The sequence below is a fragment of the Salvelinus sp. IW2-2015 genome, linkage group LG8, assembly GCF_002910315.2.
Source record: "Salvelinus sp. IW2-2015 linkage group LG8, ASM291031v2, whole genome shotgun sequence".
NCBI lineage: Eukaryota > Metazoa > Chordata > Actinopteri > Salmoniformes > Salmonidae > Salvelinus > Salvelinus sp. IW2-2015.
Genome location: NC_036848.1, coordinates 16100076 through 16119096, shown reverse-complemented (window position 1 = coordinate 16119096; position 19021 = coordinate 16100076). Strand labels below are relative to the sequence as shown.

The 19021-nt window shown below is 44.8% G+C and overlaps 1 protein-coding gene across 1 annotated transcript in view; it reads right to left on the bottom strand.

The window, feature by feature from the left end:
* Window positions 1-18246, bottom strand: part of LOC111967539 (solute carrier family 49 member A3) — a 31124-nt gene extending 12878 nt beyond the window's left edge. Inside the window, exons 1-7 of the mRNA XM_023992633.2 lie at window positions 17957-18246; window positions 10667-10825; window positions 9954-10170; window positions 9447-9523; window positions 9207-9344; window positions 4315-4431; window positions 4040-4192 (exon numbers count right to left, since the gene is read on the bottom strand). Coding sequence (XP_023848401.1) covers window positions 4040-4192; window positions 4315-4431; window positions 9207-9344; window positions 9447-9523; window positions 9954-10170; window positions 10667-10825; window positions 17957-18100 — 1005 coding nt within the window. The 5' untranslated portion in view covers window positions 18101-18246. The remainder of the gene's footprint in view (window positions 1-4039; window positions 4193-4314; window positions 4432-9206; window positions 9345-9446; window positions 9524-9953; window positions 10171-10666; window positions 10826-17956) is intronic.
* Window positions 18247-19021: the final 775 nt, after the last annotated feature.

Sequence of the window (19021 nt, the reverse complement as noted above, 5' to 3'; positions counted from 1 at the left end):
GCTCTCTCGGGATATACTGTCTGGGAAAGTACAGCCAGCTGGGTTCTCAGTTGATCGTGCAAACAGGAATAAATATCTCTCCGGGAAGAAGATGTGCGGTGGTGTTGAACGACTCATGGTGTGATTGTTCACCCAACCTAGAATACCTCACAATCAAATGCTGACCGTATTATCGCCCAATAGAATTCTCTTCGGTTATAGTCACAGCTGTGTATATCCCCCTTCAAGCCAATACCACGACGGCCCTCAAAGAACTTCCCAGGACTTTATGCAAACTGGAAACCACATATCCTGWGGCGACATTTATTGTAGCTGTGGATTTTAACAAAGCAATTTTGAGAAAAAGGCTGCCGAAGTTCTATCAACACATTGACTGTAGTAYTCGCGCTGCTAAAACACTCGACCACTACTACTCCAACTTCCGCGTTGCCTACAAGGCCCTCCCCCGCCCTCCTTCGGCAAATCTGACCATGACTCCATTTTGCTCCTCCCTTCCTATAGGCAGAAACTCAAATAGGAAGTATCAGTGCAAAGGACAATTCAACGCTRGTCTGACCAATCGGAATCCACGCTTCAAGATTGTTTTGATCAAGCGGACTGGGATATGTTCCGGGTAGCTTCCRAGAATAACATTGACGAATATACTGATAGAGTGACTGAGTTTATCAGGAASTGTATAGGAGATGTTGTACCCACTGTGACTATTAAAACCTACCCTAACCAGAGACCGTGAATAGAAGGTGTAACAGTTTAACTTTAGTCCGTCCCCTCGCCCCGACCCGGGCGCGAACCAGGGACCCTCTGCACACATCATCAACAGTCACCCACGAAGCATCGTTACCCATTGCTCCACAAAAGCCGCGGCCCTTGCAGAGCAAGGGGAACCACTACTTCAAGGTCTCAAAGSAAGTGACGTCACCGATTGAAACGCTATTAGCRCGCACCACCGCTAACTAGCTAGCCATTTCACATCGGTTACACTCACCCCCCTTTCGACCTCCTCCTTTTCCGCAGCAACCAGTGATCCGGGTCAATAGCCTCAATGTAACAGTTTAACTTTAGTTCGTCCCCTCGCCCCGAACCGGGCGCGAACTAGGGACCCTCTGCACACATCAACAACAGTCACCCACGAAGCATCGTTACCCATCGCTCCACAAAAGCCGCAGCTCTTGCAGAGCAAGGGGAACCACTACTTCAAGGCCTCAAAGCGAGTGACGTCACTGATTGAAACGCTATTAGCGCGCACCACCGCTAACTAGCTAGCCATTTCACATCGGTTACAAAGGCATGGAACATAAGCATGTGGGTTTTGCCTGTCTCTTATACACATCTAGATGTGTATAAGAGACAGACTAACACCCACGAAGCATCGTTACCCATTGCTCCACAAAAGCCGCGGCCCTTGCAGAGCAAGGGGAACCACTACTTCAAGGTCTCAAAGGAAGTGACGTCACCGATTGAAACGCTATTAGCACGCACCACCGCTAACTAGCTAGCCATTTCACATCGGTTACACTCACCCCCCTTTCGACCTCCTCCTTTTCCGCAGCAACCAGTGATCCGGGTCAACAGCCTCAATGTAACAGTTTAACTTTAGTCCGTCCCCTCGCCCCGAACCGGGCGCGAACCAGGGACCCTCTGCACACATCAACAACAGTCACCCACAAAGCATCGTTACCCATTGCTCCACAAAAGCCACGGCCCTTGCAGAGCAAGGGGAACCACTACTTCAAGGTCCCAAAGTGAGTGACGTCACCGATTGAAACGCTATTAGCACGCACCACCGCTAACTAGCTTGCCATTTCACATCGGTTACAAAGGCATCATTCGCGCAAAACTGAAAGCACGAACCACTGCATTTATAAATATGGCAAGGTGACTGGGAATATGGCACAATACAAACAGTGTAGTTATTCCCTCCGTAAGGCAATCAAACAGGCAAAATGTCAGTACAGAGACAAAGTGGAGTTGCAATTCAACAGCTCAGACACAAAACGTRCGTATGTGGCAGGSTCTACAGACAATCACGGACTACAAAAGGAAAATSAGCCACATCGCAGACACCATCGTCTTGATTCCGGACAAGCTAAACACCTTCTTCGCCCGCTTTGAGGATAACACAGTGCCACCGACGCGGCCCGCTACCAAGGAATGTGGGCTCTCCATCTCCGTGGCCGAAGTGTGTAAGACATTTAAGCGCGTTAACCCTCGCAAGGCTGCCGGTCCAGACAGCATCCCCAGCCGCGTCGTCAGAGCATGCGCAGACCAGCTGGTTGGAGTGTTTACGGACATATTCAATCTCTCCCTATCCCAGTCTGCTGTCCCCAAATGCTTCAAKATGTCCACCATTGTTCCTGTACCCAAGAAAGCAAAGGTAACTGAACTAAATTACTATCGACCCATAGCAGTCAATTTCTGTCATCATGAAGTGCTTTGAGAGACTAGTCAAGGATAATATCACCTCTACCTTACCTGTCACCCTAGACCCACTTCAATTTGCTTACCGCCGGAATAGATCCACAGACGATGCAATCGCCATCGCACTGCACACTGTCCTATCCCATCTGGACAAGAGGAATACCTATGCAGGAATGCTGTTCATTGACTATAGCTCAGCATTCAACACCATAGTACCCTCCAAGCTCATCATTAAGCTTGAGGTCCTGGGTYAGAACCCCGCCCTGTTCAACTGGCTCCTGGACTTCCTGACAGACCACCCCCCCAGGTGGTGAATGTAGAAAACAACACCTCCACTTCACTGATCCTCAACACTGGGGTCCCACAAGGGTACGTGCTCAGCCCCCTCCTGTACTCCCTTTTCACCCATGACTGCGTGGCCACGCATGCCTCCAACTCAATCATCAAGTTTGCAGACAACACAACAGTAGTAGGCTTGATTACCAACAATGACGATACAGCCTACAGGGAGGAGGTGAGGGCTCCCGGAGTGTGGCGCCAGGAATATAACCTCTCACTCAACGTCAACAAAACAAAGGAGATGATCGTGGACTCCAGGAAACAGCAGAGGGAGCACCCCCCTATTATCCACATCAACGGGACAGCAGTGGAGAAGGTGGAAAGCTTCAAGTTCCTCGGCGTACACATCACTGACAAACTGAAATGGTCCACCCACACAGACAGTGTGGTGAAGAAGGCGCAACGACGCCTCTTCAACCTCAGGAGGTGGAATAAATTTGCGTGGCACCTAAAACCCTCACAAACTTTTRCAGATGCACAATTGAAAGCATCCTGTCGGGTTGTATCACCGCCTGGTACTGCAACTGCACCGCCAGCAACTCCAGAGGGTGGTGAGGTCTGCCCAACGCATCACCGGGGGCAAACTACCTGCCCTCCAGGACACCTACAGCACCCAATGTCACAGGGAGGCCAAAAAGATTATCAAGGACAACAACCACCCGAGCCACTGCCTGTTCATCACACTATCATCCAGAAGGCGAGGTCAGTACAGGTGCATCAAAGCTGGGACCGAKAGACTGAAAAACAGCTTCTATCTCAAGGCCATCAGACTGTTAAATAGCCATCACTAGCACATTAGTGGCTGCTGCCTATAGACTTTAAATCACTGGCCACTTTAATAAATGGAACACTAGTCACTTTAATAATGTTTACATATTTTGCATTACTCATCTCATATGTATATAATGTATTCTATTCTACTGTATCTTAGTCTATGCCGCTCTGACATTGTTTGTCCATACATTGATATATTCTTAATTCCATTCCTTTACTTAGATTTGTGAGTATAGGCTGTATGTTGTGAAATTATTAGGTATTACTTGTTAGATATTACTGCAGTCGGAGCTAGAAACACAAGCATTTCGCTACACCCGCAATAACATCTGCTAAACAAGTATGTGACCAATTCAATTTAATATGATACTTTGAAAGAAGAAAAACTGAAAATATATGCTGTTTTCTTCTACCCCAAACCTTAGTTTGGAACAAGCATCACTGTTTCATCATCACACCTATTCATGAAGTACTAAACTGATAACCCTGAGGTTTGACCCCGACTCACCACTGAGAAGGCAATGCAGGCCAGCGCTGAGAGGCTCATGTTGACCTTGGTGACCTCTGTGAACTTCTTGGTCTTGTCAACGTAGAGACCCAGGAAGCCAGCTCCGACTATACCGAACACGATGAAGAGACCTCCGCACAGTCCTGCAAAGTCCTGCAACAACAACACACATTGAAAATATTGTTCAGGAAACCAATTCATGGGACATATTTTTKCATATTTTGCAATGAAAAACGAATCTTGTTGGTCCTTTGGGATCATTGATGGGTGCTTACATTAGTGTACCCTCGGACGCACATAATCTGCTCCAGCAGTGTAGAGAAGCAGGTGAACACAGCGATCCCCGAGCCGAAACACAGCAGGAGAATCATGTAGGCCTTGTTCCTCAGGAGCTACAAAGGAACAGGAGGCAGACAGGCACAGGTTACAGTGTGTTACAGATGGTCCTGTTAGAAGATAGCCATCAGGGATCATTCAATACTGCAGAAATTTGATTTCAAGCAGTATCCAAATCCATCGGATGTAGTGATCACAATTTAGTATCCATATCTAGGAAAACCAAAGTTCCAAAGGCTGGGCCTAATATAGTGTATAAGAGGTCATACAATACGTTTTGCAGTGATTCCTATGTTGATTGATGTAAAGAATATTTGTTSGTCCGTGGTGTGCAATGAAGAGCAACCAGACGCTGCACTTGACACATTTATGAAATTGCTTATCCCAGTTACTAATAAGCATGCACCCATTAAGAAAATGGCTGTAAAAACTGTTAAATCCCCCTGGATTGATGAGGAATTAAAAAATGTATGGTTGAGAGGGATGAGGCAAAAAGAATGGCAAATAAGTCTGGCTGCACAACCRATTGGCAAACCTACTGCAAATTGAGAAATCTTGTGACTAAACTGAATAAAAAGAAGAAGAAAMTACACTATGAAACAAATATAAATGACATAATGAATGATAGTAAAATGCTTTGGAGCACCTTAAATGAAATTTTGTGCAAAAATGCAAACTCAGTTCCATCATTCATTGAATCAGATGGCTCATTCATCACAAACCCCACTGATAATGATTTTTTCATTGACACGATTAGCAATCTTAGGCATGACATGCAAGCAACAAATGCTGACACTACACATCCAAATATATTTGACCAAATTATGAAAGACAAGCACTGTAATTTTGAATTCCGTAAAAGTGAGGTTGGAAGAGGTGAAAAAAGTATTGTTGTCTATGAACAATGACAAGCCATCGGGGTCTGACAACTTGGATGGAAAATTACTGAGGATAATAGCGGACAATATTTTCTTCAATTTAAGCTTACTAGAAAGTGTGTGCCCTCAGGCCTAGAGGGAAGCAAAAGTAATTCCGCTACCTAAGAATAGTAAAGCCCCCTTTACTGGCTCAAGTAGCCGACCAATCAGCCCGTTACCAACACTTAGTAAAAATTGTGTTTGACTAGATACAATGCTATTTTACCCTAAACAAATTGACAAAAGACTTTCAGCACGCTTATAGGAAAGAACATTCAACAAGCACAGCACTTACACAAATGACTGATGATTGGCTGAGAGAAATTGATGATAAAAGATTGTGGGGGCTGATTTGTTAGACTTCAGTACAGCTTTTGACATTATCGATCATAGTCTTCTGCTGGAAGAACGTATGCATTTTGGCTTTACACCCCCTGCTATATTGTGGATAAAGAGTTACTTGTCTAACAGAACACAGAGGGTGTTCTTTAATGGAAGCCTCTCAAACATAATCCAGGTAGAATCAGAATTTCCCCAGGGCAGCTGTCTAGGCCCCTTACTTTTTTCAATTTTACTAACGACATGAGTAAAGCCAGTGTGTCTATGTATGCAGATGACTCAACACTATACACATCAGCTACAACAGAGACTGAAATGACTGCAACACTTAACAAAGAGTTACAGTTAGTTTCAGAATGGGTGGCAAGGAATAAGTTATTCCTAAATATTTCAAAAACTAAAAGCATTGTTTTTGGGAAAAGTCATTCAMTAAACCCTAAACCTCAACTAAATGTTGTAATAAATAATGTGGAAATTGAGCAAGTTGAGGTGACTGTTATGGTCAAAACATATTGATACAACAAAAGCTAAGATGGGGAGAAGTCTGTCCATAATAAAGCGCTGCTCTGCCTTCTWAACAGCACTATCAACAAGGCAGGCCCTACAGGCCCTAGTTTTGTTGCACCTGGACTACTACTGTTCAGTCCTGCACTGAGGATAGGAAACACTGTCACCATCGATAAATCCACTATAATTGAGAATTTCAATAAGCATTTTTCTACGGCTGGCCATGCCTTCTACGGCTGTCCACGGCTGGCCATGCTTTCCACCTGGCTACCCCTACCCGGTCAACAGCACTGCACCCCCCACAGCAACTCGCCCAAGCCTTCCCCATTTCTCCTTCTCCCAAATCCAGTCAGCTGATGTTCTRAAAGAGCTGCAAAATCTGGACCCCTACAAATCAGCCGGGCTAGACAATCTGGACCCTTTCTTCCTAAAATTATCTGCCGAAATTGTTGCAACCCCTATTACTAGCCTGTTCAACCTCTCTTTCGTGTCGTCTGAGATTCCCAAAGATTGGAAAGCAGCTGCAGTCATCCCCCTCTTCAAAGGGGGGGACACTCTTGACCCAAACTRCTACAGACYTATATCTATCCTACCCTGCYTTTCTAAGGTCTTCGAAAGCCAAGTCAACAAACAGATTACCGACCATTTCGAATCCCACCATACCTTCTCCGCTATGCAATCTGGTTTCAGAGCTGGTCATGGGTGCACCTAAGCCACGCTGAAGGTCCTAAACGATATCTTAACCGCCATCGATAAGAAACAATACTGTGCAAGCGTATTCATTGACCTGGCCAAGGCTTTCGACTCTGTCAATCACCACATCCTCATCGGCAGACTCGATAGCCTTGGTTTCTCAAATGATTGCCTCGCCTGGTTCACCAACTACTTCTCTGATCGAGTTCAGTGTGTCAAATCGGAGGCCGTTGTCCGGGCCTCTGGCAGTCTCTATGGGGGTGCCACAGGGTTCAATTCTTGGACCGACTCTCTTCTCTGTATACATCAATGATGTCGCTCTTGCTGCTGGTGAGTCTCTGATCCACCTCTACGCAGACGACACCATTCTGTATACTTCTGGCCCTTCTTTGGACACTGTGTTAACAAAACCTCCAGACGAGCTTCAATGCCATACAACTCTCCTTCCGTGGCCTACAATTGCTCTTAAATACAAGTAAAACTAAATGCATGCTCTTCAACCGATCGCTGCCCGCACCTGCCCGCCCGTCCAACATCACTACTCTGGACGGTTCTGACTTAGAATATGTGGACAACTACAAATACCTAGGTGTCTGGTTAGACTGTAAACTCTCCTTCCAGACTCACATCAAAACATCTCCAATCCAAAGTTAAACTAGAATTGGCTTCCTATTTCGCAAAACAAAGCATCCTTCACTTATGCTGCCAAACATACCCTTGTAAAACTGACCATCCTACCGATCCTCGACTTCAGCGATGTCATTTACAAAATAGCCTCCAATACCCTACTCAATAAATTGCATGCAGTCTATCACAGTGCCATCTGTTGTCACCAAAGCTCCATATACTACCATCACTGCGACCTGTACGCTCTCGTTGGCTGGCCCTCGCTTCATAATCGTCGCCAAACCCACTGGCTCCAGGTCATCTACAAGACCCTGCTAGGTAAAGTCCCCCCTTATCTCAGCTCGCTGGTCACCATAGCAGCACCCACCTGTAGCACGCGCTCCAGCAGGTATATCTTCTCTAGTCACCCCAAAACCAATTCTTCCTTTGCCCGCCTCTCCTTCCAGTTCTCTGCTGCCAATGACTGGAACGAACTACAAAAATCTCTGAAACTGGAAACACTTATCTGCCTCACTAGCTTTAAGCACAGTTGTCAGAGCAGCTCACAGATTACTGCACCTGTACAAAGCCCATCTATAATTTAGCCCAAACAACTACCTCTCCCCCTACTGTATTCTTTTTTAATTTGCTCCTTTGCACCCCATTATTTCTATCTCTACTTTGCACATTCTTCCACTGCAAATCTACCATTCCAGTGTTTTACTTGCTATATTGTATTTACTTCGCCACCATGGCCTTTTTTTTTGCCTTTACCTCCCTTATCTCACCTCATTTGCTCACATTGTATATAGACTTATTTTTCTACTGTATTATTGAATGTTTGTTTTACTCCATGTGTAACTGTGTTGTTGTATGTGTCGAACTGCTTTGCTTTATCTTGGYCAGGTCGCAGTTGTAAATGAGAACTTGTTCTCAACTTGCCTACCTGGTTAAATAAAGGTGAAATAGAAAMATTWAAAAAGTGTGGTCAGGTGCCACAAAGAGGGACCTTTTTGCAATTGGCTCAGAACAGGGCAGCACGGCGGGCCCTCGGATGTACACAGAGAGCTAACATTAATAATATGAATGTCAATCTCTCCTGGCTCAAAGTGGAGGAGAGATTGACTTCATCACTACTTGTATTTGTGAGAGGTATTGACATGTTGAATGTACCGATGTGTCTGTTTGAACTACTTGCACACAGCTCGGACACCCATGCATACCCCGACAAGACATTCCTCTTCACAGTCCCAAATCCAGAACAGACTATGGGAGGCGCACAGTACTACATAGAGCCATGACTACATGGAACTCTATTCCACATCAAGTAACTCATGCAAGTAGTAACATTTGATTTAAAAAACAGATAGAAATACACCTTATGGAACAGCGGGGACTGGGAAGCAACAGACACACACGATAACATACACACTATACACACACGTACACATGGATTTTGTGTTGTAGATATGTKGTAATAGAGTAGGGGCCTAAGGGCAAACACTTAATGTGTTGTGAAATCTGTTGTTAATGTTTTGTAATGTTTTTAAAAATGTATAACTGMCTTCATTTTGCTGGACAGAGAGTAAGAAAGGAAGAGTATCTGCTAATAAATACCAAACATACAATGCAATATGGATGCTGCTACCCCCTCAAATGAAGTATAATGAGYCTGAACCTCAGTACCATCAGGAGTGAATTAAATGTTGATGGGGACTACAAATATTATTAGTACAGTATTGTCATTCTTTGTGTGTATAACTCCTCACCAGCTTGATTCCCTCCAGGAAGGGCTCTGAATTGGAGCTTTCGGCACTGGCTGAGGGGGGCGTTGGGGGGGCACTATCACGGATCCCCACTGTTGCTAGGAGACAGATAATGGCTGCTGGTACAGCATATATGAACAGCTGGGAAGATCAGTGAACGTGGAAAAAGTATTAATGCAGTGATAAATATATATGCAATCTAAAGTCAAGACAATCTGTTTTACTATTTCTTCCTTAACTCACCATTAAAGCGATGTTGTTGGTAGTCCCCACAATCATAGGGGAAAAGATGCTAGCAATGAGAATCCCAAGGGGATTTGCTGAAAGGAGAAATAGAGAAACACAACCGAAAAATGTAAAATAGGCCGCCATGATATTGTCCTTTGTTTGGAGCTTAAACGAACAGACATTTTGGACTTTCTCTTCCTACTTTTTAGGGGATCTCAGTTCCTGTGACTGAAAAGCTGACTGAAAAGCTGACTGAGGCTGACTGAAGAGCTGACAGAAAAGCTGACTGAAAAGCTGACTGAAAAGCTGACTGAGGCTGACTGAAAAGCTGACTGAAAAGCTGACTGAAAAGCTGACTGAAAAGCTGACAGAAAGCTGACAGAAAGAGGAGCAGTTGGCAATTCAAAACATATATGGCAAGTGGTGCCTAAACCAATAATGCTGACTTGACACAGGTAGTTTTAACAGAGTAACTGATGGGAAAATCTGTGGTGGACAGGACAGCAACCATAGCTCACTCACACATGGAGGCTATCATATTGGCGGTGGCCCGCTGGTGCTCTGGGAACCAGAGGGCTGCCAGCTTGGTGGGAGTGAAGATAACCAGGGGCTGGGCCAGGGCACACAGGGTTTGSCCCCCCATCACCACGGGGAAATTGGCTGCACTTGGTAGGCTCCTCATGATGCCYACGTAACGCAGCACAGCTCCCAACATGTTGAGCCAGGAACCCAGCACAAGCTATAGAACAGTCAGAAAGGCAAAATGTCACAATGGGCACGATTTAGTAAAAAMATCAGAGTGCCATCTGCATGTGGGCAGCTTCCTCTATCACTGACAGCAGACTTCATATCCAAAGCCCACACACTTTCTATCTGAGATTTTTCCAGACAAACTCAAACATTCACACTTTACTGAATGTCCCTCTTACACCTCTCATCCATATCTCTTTCATCATATCTCTTTCATGCATATTTATTTCATGCATATCTTAAAGGAACAGTCTGTATCTTTCATTTCAAGTACTGGACAGACTCCCCTAACAGGTTTGTTTTCAGTGTGTGCACAGACTTGTAAACACATATGCTGCATGATACTGTAGGCAAGGCAGGTTTAATGGAATCTGGTCTGTTTTATTCATTTAACCTTTATTTGCCCAGGAAGTCCCATTGAGGTCAGGAGACCTCTTTTACAAGGGAGACCTGTGTGTGGTCTACTTTGACCAGACTGTACATACTGTGATTCGGAGTCCTAAGGTGTCCAGCATCCATGTGGTCCCAAAGCTGAGAGGAATGGCCACCACCATGTAGATGATGGACAGCCAGTTGATCTGGTCCAGGGTGACACCCATGAACTGGGCTGAATGGTCTGCCACTGGAGCAAAGGTCAGCCATAACTGAGGACACAAGCACAAACACAAACGGAGGGGGTGTTTTAGGATCATTTGATTATATACAATAAATGTGTTATTACATTATTTACAACTTGCTGCTTGTACACAAATGTTCTTCACTGATATTTCCTCAATCATTCTATCTGCCCAATGTTACAATGCAGTGACACAAAAATGTCTGATAGGACACCATCTGTTAATATTCCAGTCCAATCAAGACGTCAACCAATGAGACGTAAAGCTTGATTTATTCCATTTAACCTTTATTTAACCAGGAAGTCCTATTAAGGACTGAATACCTCTTTCACAAGGAAGATATGGCAAAACTGCATGACAAACGCAACCCACTGGTATACATGTGATCATGTGATAAAAGGATACATCACTAAGCAGGAAGTAAATCACAGCCTTGCCTTGTGGAACTCCAAGTCACGTGAAAACAGAAGCAATGACTCACAAGGCACTAGCATATGACCCAGCTTTAGGCCGGACTATTCAAATCAGAGGCTACTATGAAGTGTTTAYATAGGCTTATTTGCAAATAGTCTGGGTAGCCATTTGATTAGCTGTTCAGGAGTCTTATGGCTTGGGGGTAGAAGCTGTTTAGAAGCRTCTTGGACCTAGACTTGGCGCTCCGGTACCGCTTGCCGTGCGGTAGCAGAGAGAACAGTCTATRACTTATATTGGCATTCATTGGTCAAAATGAATATGTAGAATTCCTATGCTGAGAAGAGAGACCAACCATCCCAGCCCAATAAACAGTGGGCCTATACAATCACAGCATGTTAACCATATACAGTTCGACCCCTGTGCCCTCTCTTTCAAAGATTAACCTAACTTTAACCTCTTAGATGTTGTCCCTTATATAGGAGACTTTGAGCGGTTATGGACCGGTTCCAACTTACATTTTGGTGTACAAAGCCCTCTGTGAACGTTGCAGSGTCCAGTACCTTATAGTGCCAGAAAGCCCCAATTGTCTGCTTTCCACTACTTCTCAATCAGTGGAGCTTACTTGAAGTGTCAGGTTTCACACCCAACATTTGCATAGGGAGTGACGTGTCACATTTGCTGGGCTATCCAGACAAAGTTTCAATTTCATCTGCCTCTGAGCAATAGATTCCAGCCTACTCAAGAGCATGTTGTGTCTCAACCAATGGCGGGCACAACACTAAAACCTCAGATGATTTAAAGTAAAGTCTAAGCTACAACATGCAAATATGAAGGCATGAATTCATTCCTTCAATTCAGAGACCGCTCTTCACTGTGCCCAGAACTGGCCGAACAGGTGTTCATGGCCGAACAGKTGTTGTACCTCCTTTCCCTCCTTCATGGAACAGTAGTTATAGTCATAACTGTACGTTCCCTTTCAGTCACTCAACTCAGTACAACAAAGCTATGGGGACATGAAATCACACCCCAAGCCGACCCCAGGGGACACCAAATGAAATTGCCAATGGCAGACCACTCAGAGTTCCAACCCGATAGGAAAACCTGAGGTACCCGGGTATTGTGCAATCTGCATGCTGCTTAATGACCCTCTCCTGCCCCAGTGGTAACCACACTGTTGGCTACACTGGGGGAAATGCAATAAAACCTCACAAAAATTTTTGGTAATGCCCAACTCGCCGTAGAACAGATATCTCCTGAAGGCAACCCTTTAAACAACGCCCAAGACGTTGCCAAACCCTTGGTGAAATGGGCACGTACACCGTTAGGTAACTCTTGCCTTTTGCTGTCATAGCGGACCAGAGAAATAGCCCCCGAGCTGCAGTTTAGAAAGCCCCCTGAAACTATCCGGATTAGCAAAACAGACAAAAAGTTGGACACTCAAACGTACACCCCTAGTCCGCTCAATGTACAAATAAAATAAAATGTTATGTGTCACATACACATGGTTAGCAGATGTTAATGCGAGTGTAGCGAAATGCTTGTGCTTCTAGTTCCGACCATGCAGTAATATCTAACAAGTAATCTAACCTAACAATTTCACAACAACTACCTTATGCACACAAGTGTGAAGGAATGAATAAGAATATGTACATAAAAATATATGAACGAGTGATGGCCGAACAGGTACAGTATATACATATGAGATGAGTAATGTAGGGTATGTAAACATGGCGTAACGCCCATACGGATACAGGGCATGTAACCTCCACTGCTCCTCAGAAGCAAATGGAGGAGGCGAAAAGKGAWWTAGCTCAAAGCTAGAGACCTGTGGAYATAGTCATGACCTTAGCAGCAAAGGGTGCAATAGGACGCAACGTCACCTTAGAGTCAACAAGGGCGAACTTTATACAAGARGGGTGAATGGATAACACGTGGCGATCTCCAACACATTTGGCCGAGGCCAAAGCCAAGAGCAGGGCGGTCTTGTAGGAGAGGATCTTCAGATCCAATGACTCCATTGGTTCAAAGGGGGCCTCACAGAGCACATCCAAAACCAAAGCCAAATCCCAAATGGGTGCAATAGGTTTAGACTCCCGGTCCCCGCCTAAAAGGAGAATGATCCCCGTGAACCAATGTTCTTTGGGCCAAYGGGGAGCCACAAGGATCAACGACAATCCCTCCAGATGCACCCTTTCCAGCGTGGGCTGAATCAGGTCCACAGGGGGAAACRCGTCAAGGAGCACCCAGAGCCCTTATCGAGAAAACCAGCCAACAACGCACGTTTTCTTATGATGCGTAAAGATCTACGTCATCCTTGCTAAACATTTCCCATATCTGGGAGATCCCAGAGAACGGGGCACCCCTGGATAGCAGATCCACACCTGTATTGAGGCACCCGGGGAGATGCGTCGCCCGGAGTGAGGGAAAGTGCCCACTCCTCCACAGCAGTAGTGAGCGAGCCAAGGATAAGATGGTTAGARACTGCACCCTTCCCTGTCTGTTGATGTATGCCAGCAACCCCCAAATGTAGCTGCCCTCAGGGGATGCGTCTGTCGTGATCACCTTGTGGGATATAACTCATCCCATGGGGGTCCCCAGCGACAACAAAGCCCATTGGCATAACGGGGCCACCCGGAGKGACCAATTTAGATGGAGCGATGCGTCCATGTGCCTATCACCCACCGCTGAAAAGGTTGCATMAGCAACAGCCCGGGGGAAACCACGGATATCATAGAAGCCATCATCCCCAATTGACGCAGGCACTGGTGAAAATGCTATATGTGACCCAGCCAAAATCAGGCCAAGCAAAACCGGAAACCAGACTGCCTCTGCTGGGACAAGAACGTTTAAGTCTATCTTGAGACCCAGAAACGGAACGTGCTGAGATGGAGTCAAACAGCTATTCTCTTGATTCACTATGAAACTCAGAGACTGAACATGAGAAACTAGCATGGATGTGTGTAACACCACCTGCTCCCTCGACTCCGCTACCACCAGCCAAATATCCAGGTAGTCCAATTTCCTGAGTCCCAGACGCTCGTAGGCTATACTGCCTCAAAATGGAACCTCAGGAACTTCYTGTGAGGCGGATATTATTGCCACATGAAAGTATGCGTCCTTCAGGTCAATTGAGGTGACCCAATTGCCCGGGTGCCCTGTAACAACCGGCTGTTCGTGAGCATTCTGAATTTTTAGACCCTATTGTTTAGAGCACGCAGGTCTAAAATGGGTGCAAAGTCCCTCCCTTTCTGGGAACCAATAAATACTGGGTGTGCCAGCCGTCCTGGGCCTCTGACATGTTCGCATTATCYAGGGTGACACTGTGCATGCACGCCATTGGTCGACACAGACAGCGAGTCTCCCGCAATGTGCCATCTGAAGGAGCATAAAAACAAAATGTGGGGGGTTCACCATTCTCAACAACCGAGTGTCTGACTGTGGGAAAGGGACTCTATTTATTGAGCTCGTATGTGGAGGACAACACACTCTTGACACCCGTGAACACAATGTAACTTGGGGTAGAAACAATGTTTTTAAGTGCCTTTTATGAGCACATGAGCTCAAGTAACGGCCGACGCAGTACCCCGGTCGGCCGTAGCCAAACACAGAGGCACTGTTGTCACAGTACCGTATGCAGTACCGTATGCTAGCCACGCCTGCTGCCAGTGTAGAGCTAGCAGAAGAAAACCGGGTTAAGCTAGCGCAGCTTTCACATGCCTCAGCCCAGGCAGACAAGGCATTTGATCTGACCAAAGCCTCAATTCATCCATGGTTCCCATAACTCAGACCCAGCAGAGGCTCCTGTGAGAGGAAGTCCTAAGAATTCTACACATTTGCCAAGGGAACCTGGTCACACTATGGACTCGGGAACAGTGCCAGCCGTGGGCAAGCCACTGTTACTGACACCGTCCCTTCATCTCGCACACAAGCTGAGCCGAGCAGGGGCAGCAAGAGCATGCACCACGCCGAGACATACCAGACAACAAAATGTGAGTATCTTTTAATTTATTTGAATCTGAACCCACCTTGTTAGGCTTCGTCGTTTTGGTTGCGTTAACCATCTTACTCAGCCAGTTAGCCAGGCTAAACAGGCAGAAGAATAACTAACAAATTGGTAGGGAACTTCACCAAACTAGTTATTAAACTTTAAAATACAAAGTCYAGAAGGATTTTTTATATATTTATTTAACTAGGCAAGTCAGTTAAGAACAAATTATTATTTACTATGACTGTCACSGTATTTGTCGTCTGAAGAAGAGGAATCATCGGACCAAAGCGCGGCGTGATAAGTGTTTGTGCTTGTTTTATTWAAACTGAACACTATCACAAAAATAAACAAGAGAATAACCGAAACACTMCTGTAAGGTGAAAACACTAAACAGAAATTAACTACCCACAAAAAMCATGTGGGAAAAAGCTACCTAAGTATGGTTCTCAATCAGAGACAACGATAGACAGCTGCCTCTGATTGAGAACCACACCCGGCCAAACACAAAGAAATACAAAACATAGAAAATGAACATAGAATGCCSACCCAAATCACACCCTGACCAAACCAAAATAGAGACATAAAAAGCTCTCTACGGTCAGGGCGTGACAATGACGGTCTACCCCGGCCAAACCCTATAGGACTCCCAATCACAGCCGGTTGTGTTACAGCCTGGACTCAAACCAGGGTCTGTAGTAACGCCTCTAGCACTGAGATGCACTGCCTTAGACCGCTGCGCCACTCGGGAGTCCGAGTATGTCCGCCCTCTGGGACAGTTAAGTTAGAGTAAAGCCTGATACATTTTGCATTCCAATATTATAATTTTTTAAAGAAATGTGTGAATTGTTCTGCTCAGTTAGAGGTGAAGAGTGGAAGAATTGAAGGAATGAATCCGTGTCTTGGGTTTATCACCTGTGGAAGATGGGGCTTCCATTGACATTGTCAGGCGTGATTTGCCCTAAGGCACACATCCCCTATTAAAGCAATAGCCCCAGGGGTACATTAGCTACATTCTCTGAAATATTAGGGTGCACCATATGGCAGATACCTTCACAGTACCCTTGTAGAAGTCTGAACCAAATGCATTTTGACTCAATGAGTGATATGCTGAAGGGGTTCATGATGACTCCTGAAACGTCACTATAGGCTGCTAGGCTACTGTATTTCATAGTGAAGGGTAAACACAAATTTTGGTGTAGGTGTATTGACATGCTTGTGTGTCTAGCTCCAACAGTGCAGTAATATCTAACAAGTAATATCTAACCATTTCAAAACAATACACACAATACACACAAATCTAAAGTAAAGGAATGGAATTAAGAACATATAAATATTTGGACGAGCAATGTTGGAGCGGCATAGACCAAGATACAGTAGAATAGAATAGAAGGACTTCCTGTGACATCGGGTGCAGTASGTATCTTGGAGGGCTGGTAGTTTGCCCCCGGTGATGCGCTKGGCAGACCGCACCACCCTCTGGAGAGCCCTGAGGCGGTGCAGTTGCTGTACCAGGCGGTGATAAAGCCYGACAGGATGCTCTCCATTGTGCATCTGTAAAAGTTTGTGAGGGTTTTAGGTGCCAAGCTAATTTCTTCTGCCTCCTGAGCTTGAAGAGGCGCTGTTGCGCCTACACTGAGTAGTTAATCATGAAACATATACCMTTCTTCTTCCCGGAGAGATCTTTATTCTTGTCTGCACAATGAACTGAGAACTCAACTGGCTGTATGGACTCAGACAGTATATCCCGAGAGAGCCATGTTTCCGTGAAACAAAGTATGTTACAATCCCTGATGTCTCTCTGGAAGAAGATCCTCGCCCTGAGCTCGTCAACTTTATTATCCAGAGACTGAACATTAGAGAGTAATATACTTGGAAGCGGTGGGTGGTGAGCGCGCCTACTGAGTTGGGATTAGGAGTCCACTCCGAATACCTCTTCTCCGCCGGCGGTGTTTTGGATCAGCTCTGGAATCAGTTCAATTGCCCTGGGGGGTACGAACAACCGATCCAATTCGGGAAATTCCTGGACATAATGCTGCTCGAGAACATCTACATTTTAAAAAGTCTAATAAATCCATGTAATATAGCCTACACCATCACAATAAATACATTATTTATTCTAGACAGGTCTAAAGAAAYATGATATGAAGTAAATGTAGTCTATTTCAGAAGAACAGAATAGCATAAATTGTTGCTATAAGCTATGCCATATGGCTGTGGGCTACACTAGTTCATTTATCAAATGTGGCAGTAGGGAATCACATAATATACCATATTATATCAGGATCACAAACAATAGAAAGAGGTCAGACTTTTCAAAAGTAACCTGTAGGCTACATGTCAGTGTCACATGCTTCTCCAGTTCATTTACCTTTTAAAACAATGTAGTAATAGAGCCATAGAGATTGCTACATTGTTGTAACATTGTAGCAATCAGAGCCATAGAGATTGTTACATTGTTGTAACATTGTAGCAATCTGAGCCCCAGAGATTATTACATTGGTGTAACATTGTAGCAATCAGAGCCATTGAGATTGTTACATTGTTGTAACATTGTAGYAATCTGAGCCSCAGAGATTATTACATTGGTGTAACATTGTAGCAATCAGAGAAATAGAGATTATTACATTGGTGTAACGTTGTAGCAATCTGAGTCACAGAGTTTTACATTGCTACAAAAAGTTACAAAATCACACCATGAATTTATTGACCGATTACAGCCAAGTATGAGACAGCAAATGATCATTAAAGCCACTTACTATGGAGTTTGAGCAATTTAGCAAGCACAGCACGAACAGAATGAACCATCTCCTCTTGTATACTTTGAATACAATACATTTTTCGAGTACTGGATTGGGTTTAATCGGAATGACGTCGTCCCGAAATTCATCAACATTTTCCATGAGTAGTGTTGTATCCAGCCTGATGCAGTAGACTTTAAAATATCAAACGAGCATATTTGAGCCAAGGGTAACGTTGATTTAAAACATATCCTACATTGTCATTCCGATAAAGCAACACAACTAGCCGGTTTGAGAACAACAACACCTCCCAGTGTTTTAGTGAGGACGGGTATTTATTACGGAAACCGGTTACGGTTTAAGAACCAAATGGAAGCAAACAGACCAAACGTAACGAAACCGCGAGGGACCTACCTGAATTTGTCCAATAGAAACTCCCGTTTGCGTTTTCCGTTTGAAGTTAACGGAAAACGTTTTGTAACAGACGAAWCGTTTTGCAACAGAATTGGCGTAATGACTACACCCCAGCAGGAATACTGCAATTCGGATGCCCCTCCCTTTGTCTAGCCCTAGAAATTGAGTCCTAGTGATAGTCTAGTTCAATGTTCATTCGGCTTTGGAGATCGAGGTAGAGGGTGTGCAGAGTTTTGTTCTAGCCCAGCACTAACACACCTAATTCTATTATTCAACTTCTCAATTATTATAAGTGACAAAATTCATGTTCATACTGAACATGAGGCGTTACCATCAGATAAAGAATATGAGATGAATATGATAGACTGCAGTGGAGGTCTGTGCTGTTTAAGATGAGGGATGACCATGATTTTTTTCATGAGCATGGCCTTATTAAGCAATAAGGCACGAGGGGGTGTGGTATATGGTCAATATACCACAGCTMAGGGCTGCTCTTTGCACGGTGCAACGCGTAGTGCCTGGATACAGCCCTTAGCCGTGGTATATTGGCCATATACCACAAACCCCCGAGGTGCCTTATTGCTATTATAAACTGGTTACCAATGTAATTTAGAGCAGTAAAATAAATGTTTTGTCATACCCGAGGTATATGGTCTGATATACCACGGT